We start from the raw sequence: 11,485 nt of genomic DNA, 5'->3' as shown, positions 1-11,485 counted from the left end.
AGACAGATCACAATGCTGTCACTGGTCATAAACTTGTGTCAAATTAAGTACTTGAAATATAAGTGTAGTCTATTAATTACTTACTTAAAAGAAAAGGGCATTATTCTTTCTGGGAACTCTAATTAACTTGGCATGTGAAGCATATCAATAAGCAGCCATGGAGATTGCTGTTTTAGGACATTTTGATAGGGAAGAATATGACTGTGAGTGAAGGGCAGCATCTCTCATGACATAATTACCTCCCTGCTGCCATGACTTCTAACATAAATATAAAACATTGAGGGACACAGAGACAAGAACAAACACCTTGTATTGCGAAATCAATGCATTTTTATTTTTTTTTATTTTTAGGTTGATTTTTTTAAAGACGTCTGAAACATTTGTGGTGGCATCATTGCTGCTATAGCCTCTAAAAGACCTTGAATAACCAAAGTGCTAGAATAGTTACATTTCAATGGCTTCACTCTGTTAGTAAGAATTGTACATCAAAAAATCTGCTCAGGTGAAAACACATATCAAACAAAATTGATAGTTCAACCATATCAAAGGATCCTCTACCCCCTGATTGACATAGTAGTATAAGGGGATGTGGTACAGCACCCTACCTGACTTCTTTTAACCCACCCCAATCCCCTCAAAAAAATAAACAAAATAAACAAAAAACATAGTTGTCATGTCCACAGCATAGACATCAGCATACTGAGTCATCGCACCAGTAGAACACCACACTTGAACTACATGGGCATCTAATGAAAATCAACACAAAGAGAATCCCTAATGTAATGTAAAGTAAAAAAATGTTGCCAATGAGCTAGTGAAAACAATTCTATTCGACACTGCATATACAGACTCTCAAGCCTAAAAAGATCACACAGTTTCAGAGTTAAACACAATTTATTTAATGCTTAAATAATTGTTTTTGACCATCCAGTGTTTTTGTCATACAATATGCTATTTAGAGCTACAATCAAATAATGTCTTTATGTGTCCTTAATGTGAGTAGGTTTTTAAATTAAGGAAATAGTTCACCAAAAAATCCAAAATGAAATGCCCCAGTTTTCCTTAAATATCACAGCAGCCGTTAGAAAACCAAATTGACACACTGCTAAAATGATTACAAACAGTCTAACAGTGTACAGAGACTCCTACACCTTATAGCCAATACGCACAATACAGTTATAATTTTACAGCGAGCCAGCCTACTAGCATTTACATTCAGATTAAATCGTTCTCGTAGCAGAAGCTGCCCTCTGGTTTCACATAGACAGACAAGACATCACACCCTCAAGAAGCTATAGGACTTTTTTTCATCCTCACCCCCAACAATGATGAATGTTTTAATGGTACCCCTTTTCAACTCAAAATATAAAATTGGTGACAAATGTTAGGGCTATATGTGCACACAGATAAAGGGTTGTATTTGTTGTTTGATTACAGTGTTTGCAAACTTGTAAAAATTGTACTTAAAATAAAGTGAACAGCATGCATGAAAATATGAGAACTCTGAAAGGCTGCTTTTTGTAGGATTAAATCCATTACTGAAATTTGATTTTCTGGAAATTTCTCTCTGTTAAAATCAAACCAGTGTTTTTTTTCATGTACAAACATTATACCTGCTCTAATAAGTAATTATACAAGAACCTGTGAAGTTACACTCAAATCTTTAAAAGTGGAACCGCTTCAATAAATTTCAAAAGCACTTGAAAAGGTAACTCTCCTCAGTGCGTTCTCAACCAGTAACTTATCCCCTTTTTAAAGAATTTTTACACATTGTATTTTATATACAGAAAAAAGCTTTCGTGTTAGTTTAAGTTTTAAAAAGGAAGAAAAAAATCCCAAAACAATTTACATCTTGACAACAATGGGTTCAAGAAAAAACTATAAGGCGAGTGTTGAAGTTGTATCAGAAGTGTTCCGTTATGTTTAGTGTTATTGTGTCTACTTCTTTCCTTCCACCCTCCGTGTGGATTGAGCTCTTGTGCCATCTTTGGTCACAGTTGCACCTGTGTGGTTGTCGGTAATGGAGTCTTTTTTGTTTTCGTTCTCACAGCAAACGATGCTCCTCAAAAAAAGCTCATACAACACCGGTGGACCGATGGCACATATTGTTTCACACAAAATAGGAAGCAGAATCATTGTCCACAGGTCCACTACGGTCAGAGAGTGAGAACCCTCCCCCTGCTCCTTTGATTGACAGGAGGGTGAGTTTTTCATGCTCATGCGTTTAGTCAGAGGGGTCGATTCCTCCTGTGAAAACTGTTTGTTTGACGCAGATGGTTGCAGACTGGACTGTGCCTGAAGTCCTCACTCTGGAACTGTTCAGCCCTCTATACACTCCAAACCAGGAACCATTCAGCCTGGTTCCTGCACATCTGTAAGACATAAAATAGTTTATTACAGATAGAAATACTACTAAATGTTTTAATAATAATAATAAAACTAATTTTATTTATAGAGCACTTTCGATCAAAGAGCTTTACAAAGCTTAAAAACAAATAACAAACAAAGACACAACACAGTATAAGAATCATTAGCCATAAACAACAGTAAACAGGTGGGTCTTCAGCTTTACCTTAAATACATCAACTGAACATGCCAACTGAATGTCGACAGGGAGATTATTCCATAGAGTGGGAGCATGGAATTAAAAGGCCCGCTCACCAATAGTCTTTTTACGGACCTTAGGGACACTTAAAGGCCAGTCCCCTGAGAATGAAGTGCCCGAGCAGGCACATATGGGTCCACCAGGTCAATGAGGTAAGAGGGTGCCAAACCATTTACAATTTTAAAAGTCAGCACTCTAAAATCCGCTCTAGTGTGAACAGGCAACCAGTAAAGACAGGAGAGCACTGGAGTTCTGTGCTCATACCTTTATATGTAATAAGTGTAAAAATGTGTTATTGTTAAAGCTCCTCTGCGCAATGTTTGGTTGGTGTTGATTTTGGCGCCCCCTGTGGACAAAGCAAGAGCTTTTATCGATCTTCTTATTTTTTCTTGTACATAAGTACCAAGTGTTTAACAAAATATTTCATCCTGCTCTCTTCCCATGGTCAGATGTATCACTTATCAAGATTAGTTGCCATGGAAAATGTTAAAAAAATAATGTTTTTCTGGTAGCTGCTGTTAATCATTTCATATGACACCTGATACACAGCAGTAAGTCATGAGAAATGACTATAAATAAATAATCAATCATGTCATCAGTCTTGTTTGCTTCAGTAGGTCATAAAGAGACATCACTATTCATTTCAGACTGTTTCATAACCAGCTACCAAGTCCTCACGGGAACTTTAAAGAAAATATCATCCTTATATAATAACCTCTGTTCAAATTGTGTAACCTCTCTATCATAAAAGAGTTCTTTTTTCAACGTGTGAAAATGCTTTTTAGAAGCACAAAAAACCATCACGATCCTCCATTCCTTTAAATGATAACCTGATATAATGTTAAAGAGACCTGATGGTCCGTAGGTTGTTTTTGTGACCTCCGTTACCATAGTAACTCTCTGTCAGACCTGGCAGTAGTGCCATATTATATCTGAGTCAGTTTTTGTGCAGATGGAGTGATTCATTTCAAACACGACATAAGGGGTGGACAGCAGCAGGGATTAACAGTCTGGCCGGTGGGATAACAAACTCTCTTTGGATGCTACAATGCTATTGTGCGTCAGGGATTTAGATGACAAAAACAAGCATTGAGGGTATCAGCAGCGCAATATAATGCTGAGGTGAGTAGCACCCGTCAACTCTGTCCCACTACATAAACACATTCAGTGGACAAAGATGGCAGAAATGTTGCCAGGGGATAACCAGGCTCAGACATCAGTCAGCCTTTTGCGCTGTCGATGTGACGGTGCAACCATCTGGTGAGGGAAATAATTTGATATTCGGGAAAATGCTCTCTTGTGCTGTCTTGCCTCAAGTGAGATGAGATCAATACAATTTCCTGTATGTGCATTTAATGGACTTATGCACTTATATGGGCACTTTGCTAGTATTTAGTCCACTCAAAGTGCTTTAACCTTACATTCAGCTGTTCATACACTATAAGCAGAGGCTACTATATTTTATACCTATCAGTATAGCTGGCTATTCCACTGATATTCGATGTCTTGCTCAAGGACACTTTGGCACGTTGGTCATCTCCCCATTTGAGAGACGACCAACTCTCTGTTAGCATCTACTAGTCCCAGGAGGTCTCCTTTACAAGTACTACTGGGGGCGGCAGTAGCCAGAGGGTTGCCAGCTCGAGTCCCAGTATGGGCGAAATTTGGCAAGTGGACTGGTGGCTGGAGAGATGCTGGTTCACTTGCCTGGGCACTGCCGAGGTGCCCTTGAGCAAGGCACCGAACCTCCAACTGCTCAGGGTGCGCTGGTTGATGGCAGCATCCTCACTCTGACATCTCTCCCTAAGTGCATGTCCACTGCATGTTTGTGCAGAAAATTGTATGTATATACCAAACTGTGAGTGTAGCATGACTAAAAAAAAACAAAAAAACACGAGTGGAAAAATTTAATTTCCCCCATGGGTATTAAAAAGGTATGTTTCTCTTTCTCTAACCAGGCCTGACCCTGCTTAGCTTCCCAGAGCAGGTGTGTTCAGGGTGGTTTGGCTGTAAACATACCATTGATGCAGCCAGGTTAGCTTTACCACTTAAAGTGCAGCCAAATGGCAATGTTGTCTTCATGCAAATGTAAAAATATAACCTCTTGCACCTCTTATTTGCTTCTTAATTCTACTACCCAGCATGTTTCTGCTGTGTATCTGCAGGCTGCTGGTGACCTCACTGTGACATTTAAGACTGGATGAAATCAAAGTAGACATCTCAAGAGACTATAGGTGCTGTAATGTGCCCTATCCTTGTGTTGACTTTATTTTGTTAGAATGCACTCCTTTGGTCCTTGGGTCATAAATCACTCCTGGTAATTTGGTGTGATTTCACATTATTCACCCCTTCAGTTGTGTGGTGGGCCATCGACTGTAGTCAGGTGGGACCGAGACACAGAAGGTGAGCAGGGCTTGGATATTTTGAACGTCAAGTTGAAGTCGCACTTTGCTTTTTTGTGTAAGAATCTGTTCTGAGCATGTTCTAGCATCATATGAACAGATTTCGTTCAGCTGTCAGGATATGGTGGAGAAGTATGTTGCAAAGTGGGGAGACGATTTGAAATACATTGGTAATGTGGATTGAGCTTGAACTAAGGCACACATACTGTATAGGAGTGTACTGCTGCTATTAAATTGGAATAATCATGGTGCATGTTTGTTTTTGTTTTCTGTTTGGTTTTTTTTGCGGTTGTTTTTTTAATTTTATTTTTATCTTTGGGTTTTGGTTTAAATTATTATTAGTTAAATGTGTTTATTTTAATCTATCTGTTCATTCATATTATTATTATGTTATTTATATATTGTTTCGTGTAAAAAAAAAAAATGTTTTTCACCCAAATGTGATAAGTCTTATGTAAAAATCAATAAAATACTAATTACAAAAAAAAAAAATCTGTTCTGAGTCTTAATTTGAACAAATAACTCAAATTAATTTGGACTTCTGAATACATCGTACGAATGCATCACAGTTAACAGCCAACTTAAGTTTCTTGGCGTAATTTTCATAGAAGCTGCAAAGACTTCAAGCAATATTCATGACTCACCCTTAATAGGGGGCCACATCATAGCCATTTGTTCCCCTTCCCATTGACACACAGGACCTTTACGTCAGCTAGCAGTTAGAGCATTCTTTGTGTTTGTGCATCATGTTTTTTTTGCAGCTCTATTAGCTAAAGCTTACGAAACCCCAAATGCCAACTGGTTGGGGATTTAGAAATGCTAGTGGCAGTATGCTCTGACCTTTGAGAGATCAAGTTAGAAAACATGTATATTTGCAAAGTATTGTTTTTTTTAAAGGAGAGAGAACAAAGCCTTTGAGTAGATTGTAGTTTAGTGAGTATGACAACTGAGGGGAATGTAATAATATGAAGATCAGGTGACAAGAGAAAACCAACAAAGCAGTAGCTGCACAACTAGAAATAAATAGAAGGCAGGTAAGCGGTGGTTTGGAGCACTGCTGTTATTGCATTGTAAATTATGGTGGGGTAAATTAATGTGCAGAATATATGTTATACAGAAAAGAAGCAAAATATAGAAACACAACTCCATATTTATGTATACAAATAGACAGACACAAGGCAGTTACAATGACAAGGAGTAAACTACTGTACCTGGTGGAGCACAACCGTCCCTATGAGTGGAGCTTTTTGTCCCCTGATCTTCTGTCGTCCCTTCGCCTGCTATTCCTCGACCCCTCACCCTGCTGAAAAACACAATCACAAGCCCGTTACAATTGAGATGGGATATTCTGAGGATAGAAAGGAGTTGCCATCCAATGAACAAAAGCTGTAACAGCAACCTGAGACAAAGGAAAGAGAAAAACTTCCCACACCAAAACAGCAACCAAAAAAGTGATACATGTTAGTCCTAGCTCAAATGTTAGGAATGTAATTATCACCCAAAGCAAACACCAACCAGACACCTAGAAGAAGAGAGATTCTCAGTTATTATGAAAAGAGTTAGAAACAAACAGGCAGATTGTGTTTTCACAGCAGAATCACGACACTCATTAGTCATACTGTTGACTAATCGCTTAAACACTTTAAAAGACCACTAAAACCACACAGTCAGGAACACAGTCAGCACCCCCTTTGTTATGCAATACAATAGACACCACACAGTATCAAAACACAACATGCAAGCATGCACTTCAAATCAATGCTCTTTTTTATAATATATTTGTATCTTTTTTGCCCAAAAGTGCCAAGTGAGAACACTTTTACTGAACCATTAACCCAGCTTTAATTTAAAAAATCACCAGAGGAGAACATGTTTAAATCTAACTGATCCTCCTTTTACTTTGTTTCACACTTAAAGCTGCAGAGCTGTTACTCTGAGGTCTGCAAAACCTGGAAGTAACTAGTGATATCAGTATACTATACTGCTGCTGAGATAGTTCTTTCTTATGAGCCTCTACTACATTAATTACCTCATAAATAAACTTCAATGTTGGAAATGATCCAATAAATTACATTCTAACTGAGATATGTGCAGGTAAGTGAAATATCTAAACCAAGGTGCTTATCTTATTTTTTTTTAAACATAAATAAGTCGTAGATTTTGTGCATTTCAATATTCCTGCTGCTGCCTATCTTGGCCAGGACACTCTTGAAAAGGATATTTTTAATGTTAATGGGGTTTTCCTCCTGTTAAAATAAAGGTTAAATAAATTCCTTGAAATTCTTGATGACACATTTCCAGTCTTTCACAACATGTTGAGAGCATGTTGTGGATTTCAGCATTTCATGGCTGCAGGCTAAGACTGAAACTGCTGATGGTTCTCGAGGGGTTGAGGTTTCTCATTTAGGAGAGATAAACACTGTTTTCATTGTGTATCTGAGCAGCTCTAACTATAACTTTTAAAGTAGCTGTTAATTCTGCACTACTTATATAATCCTCATTATCAATGTTTCTGACAGCAGCAGGATCCTATATATTAGGCATTAAACCCAGACACACAGTGAAAGGGGTGATCTTCATGCCGACCTCTGACCCATCCTCCTGCAGAATAGGACTGCGCTGACGACCTCCTTGGTTATCTGGTGTGGGAGTAGACACTCGCCGGATGACCTTCCTGATCACCTGTGTTATGTAGAAGGGTGTTGACAAAGGAGGAAAAAGATCTGATGGGGTCTGTTTTTGTGAAACACGAAGCTCCATGTGCAAGGCTTAAAATCAGAGCTGGGGATGGAAAAGAAGTTATACGTTACTTTTCTACTGATGAGGTTACCATCTCGGTCCATATAGTGTTCCTCTGTCATAGTCTCGCCTGGGATATTCTTTGCTTCTTCTCCCTGCAAGTATTTGTGGTTAGCACATGAATAGACACGATAGAATCTATGATATAACAATCCAACACCAACACCACACCGAAGCAACTCCTCGCGGGAGAATCTTCGAGTCAGAAAGAAGCAGCCAGCTATGTTAATCTTCAATAATCCATGTTTAAACACCATGTTACTATCAACTTTGACAGGTTCAACAATCATGAACCAACACATCTACAAATATAAAGAGAGAGTATCAGCAACAGAGCACCGCAAAAGCACACCAGACTTCAAACTAAACCAAACCAACCAAAGCCAAGGCCTCAATCCAGCTCCTGCACCAGACTGTCAGGGTACCTTTAAAATGAGACGGCGCCTGAAGATTCTGGTTGTTACAGTCTGTTCTTCCTCTGAGCCGGAATCTACCCCGGCCCTTTGCTGAAGAAGGTATTTTAAGTTCATAGAATATAAATGAAGGTGGAGGGAAAAAAGCACATAAAAGGGCAGAAGAAGAAGTTAGTTAAAGGCATCCTGATGTAATCCTGGGCTGTAACGAAAAGATGAACCTGGAATAAAACAATGACGTTTATATTTCTTTACAGGCTCCTCCTGGAAGAACACAATCAAACTGCAACACAGTTCTTTTTATCAACAAAATATACAAAAACATTCTTTTATAAATCACAGGTTTGGATTTTTCTTATGATTATTGTTTCTTGAAGCATTACCTGGACTTTTATCTCGGACAGCAGGGCTCCTTCTTCCTTTTTGCCGCTTGATGATTCTGATGAGCCGCCCTGAGGTGAGTGCTTTGAGTTGTCGCCGTTGTGTCGAGACCTCCCTGATTCGCCCCGGGACGAGGAGGTGATGGAGTCGCTGGAGTTCTCTTGGCTGTTGGGTAAGAACAACACGATCAGACTTGTTGTTTTAGGATCATGTACCGAGCTGAAAAACAGTCTCTAAGAAGATCTCTAAACGCATGCATAAGTATGCTTCAGATTTAAGATTTTCCAGGGTTTACTGTTTGAAGCTTGTAGTTGCATAATACTTGTACCTTTCCCGCCTGTCGAGCAAGTCTGAGCTGACACTGCGGCCTGGCGTTGGTGGTTCCACATTGACGCTAGATGAATCACTGTGCCAACCTGAAAGTGAACACACTTCTTTTTCTGCCTGTTCAACCTGATCAAGAGTCTGCTGAAAACTGGCCTTGATCATCTCTCCGTCCTCCTCCTCCTCCTCCTCTGAGCCTTCTTCTTTCTTCACCTCCTCCAACACAGATCCTAATGGCTCTTCTGTGATTTCTTCATCTTTCTCTACCTCCCCCTCTTCCTCCTCCACACTGGATCCAGAATCCCTGGGTTGGCGTTCTTCAAGTGCCTCAACCCAGCCCTGAGGGGAAAGTAGACCTATGGCTTCGTCCCCTTCTGCCTTGTCCCCTTCTAATGTCTCAAGAATCTCTCTTTCACTGCCACACAACCCTTTTTCACCTTCAAATGGCAGCTCTCTATCTGCATCCCCCAGCCTGTCTCTCTGGTAGACCTTTTCCTCATTGCAGCCATCAGTAACTTGAATTGTAGGTGTTTCATCAGCACCCTTTTCACAAGACTCTGCTTCTATATCATCATCTTTTTCCACTTTGTATCCAGTTTCTCCCAGAGTAGGCTGTTCTTCTGACATATTCTTCAAATCTTTTACCTCCATTACCTCACAGACCTCCCCTTTATTCTCATCTAGCAGCTCAATTTCCACACCCTTCTCTTCCTCTGCATAGTCCTCCTTCTGCTCCAATAAAATGTCCTCTTCCATGTTGGACCTGTCTTTTATCACTATGTCACACTTTCTGTCCACGTCTTTAATTAAGTCTTTTTCCACCCACTTCTCCACTAAGTCCTTTCCCTCTGCTAGCTCTGCTGCAACCATCTCAGCAACCTTCTCTATTTCTTCTATCACTTTCTTTTCACCTCCTTTCAAATCTGTAACCTCCTCTACCCCATTCAGGGTGCCCATCTGCACGCCTCTGTTTCCCACTCTGGCTCTGTCAGGCGATAAAGGAGTCATGGATGATATTGATGAGAGTGAAGGGGAGGATGTAGAGAAAGCCATGTCGATGTCTGAGTCAAACATTGCAGGGAAGGAGCGCGACCTGGGCCTGTGGCTCATTTCCATTTCTTGATAGGACCTGTCCTCCTCCTCACTCAGAAGCAGCTGGTCGTTCAGAGCGATGTGAGGCTTTGGGACCTTAGAAGGAACAGGATCCGGGAGTACAAATACTGGGGCGGACAAGGCGAGCTCACAAGGTCTGGGGGGGCTCCTAGGGGGACTGTCGTGCTCTTGGCTACCGGGCTCTATCTCTGGGCTCCAAGGTAGGGCCTGCTGGGAGTCAGCCAGCAATGGGGTTTCTGGTTCTGGGTAATGGTGGTGGTGTTGGTGGGGATCAAGGGAAGGGTTGGGGGTGACTGGAAGTTCGGGTTCCAGGAAGTGGGAGTCGGAGTGCAGTGCGGCGGGGGACTGCAGCTCCGCTAGAATGCTCTGATAATCTGTAGGTGACAGGATGACAAATGTAGAAACGTACACACACTGAAGCATGCCACAAAGGAACGTCACACACACGCAAACACACACAAACAAACACAAACACACAGAAACACACGCTCTAACACAAACACCGTATGACGTGGGCAATGGCACAAGTGTGAGGCATGTATCCAGACAACCAGATAGCATTTATGGCGATATGTCTGAGTCGTTTCAGTATGACAGATCCATGTTAAACATATGCAGTAAAATGAAATAATAATGTAACATACAGTTTACTGAATATGTTTAAAATACATAGAAGTAGTGAAACCAAATCTTAAAAATATAAACATAAACACTGAATTGAGTTAGTAAAGTAATGTTACTTTTTTCACTCATTTGATTTTCAGTGAGATTTAGTAGAGTGGCGATTAGGTAAGACTACAAAAGTGGGACACATTAGCGACATAAGGCCTTGTTAATCATGTAGCGTGGGATGTGATGAGTGTAAGATGATAATATTTGCCGAGGTTTTCTGTTACATGCTCACATGAGATAGCTGACAGATGAGAGATGTGAGAAGAAAAAGATAAAGGATGGAACATGCTAGATTAATATCTCCATGGTGGAAGGGTCAACACGGGTAGAAGAGGGAGAGGGTGAGATGGAGGGCGCAAAGGTACACTGGCAAGCGGGACAGGGAGACAGAGAGCGGAGAGGAGGGGAGGAAGGAGCTGGGCTAGTACAACGAGACCCAGAGGGTGAGACAGGAGGGATGGGGGACAAGGTGAGAGGAGAGACAGGGCGGGAGGAGGGAGCCACCTGGGAGTCTTTGATTTGAGAGATGACGACAGAAGGCGAAGCCCTGCCTGAGGGTGAGGAGGGGACTGGCGACATGGGTGTAGTGATAGATTCAGGTTGGTTAGGGGGATTAGAAGAAGATGCCAGGGTGAGGCTGGTGGGTTTGGTGGAAGTGTCAGAGTGGGCAGAGGTCTGCAGGTCAGAGGTAGATCCAGTTTCATGAGAAAAGGTGTTTGGTTCTGTTTGTGAGAGGTTTGGAGTTGGTGTGGTGAGTCTGGGCGAGGTTGGGACTG

The 11,485-nt window shown here is 41.0% G+C and overlaps 1 protein-coding gene across 1 annotated transcript in view; it reads right to left on the bottom strand.

The window, feature by feature from the left end:
- Positions 1–320: 320 nt before the first annotated feature.
- The window catches only part of LOC117811075 (ankyrin-3-like), a 122,658-nt gene continuing 111,493 nt past the window's right edge, over positions 321–11,485 (bottom strand). The window contains exons 41-44 of the mRNA XM_034681109.1: positions 8,929–10,411; positions 8,603–8,765; positions 6,219–6,310; positions 321–2,372 (exon numbers count right to left, since the gene is read on the bottom strand). Coding sequence (XP_034537000.1) covers positions 6,239–6,310; positions 8,603–8,765; positions 8,929–10,411 — 1,718 coding nt within the window. The 3' untranslated portion in view covers positions 321–2,372; positions 6,219–6,238. The remainder of the gene's footprint in view (positions 2,373–6,218; positions 6,311–8,602; positions 8,766–8,928; positions 10,412–11,485) is intronic.

This window comes from Notolabrus celidotus, chromosome 4 (genome assembly GCF_009762535.1).
Source record: "Notolabrus celidotus isolate fNotCel1 chromosome 4, fNotCel1.pri, whole genome shotgun sequence".
NCBI lineage: Eukaryota > Metazoa > Chordata > Actinopteri > Labriformes > Labridae > Notolabrus > Notolabrus celidotus.
Note: the sequence above shows the minus strand (reverse complement) of the source record. Positions and strands in the feature narration are given on the sequence as shown.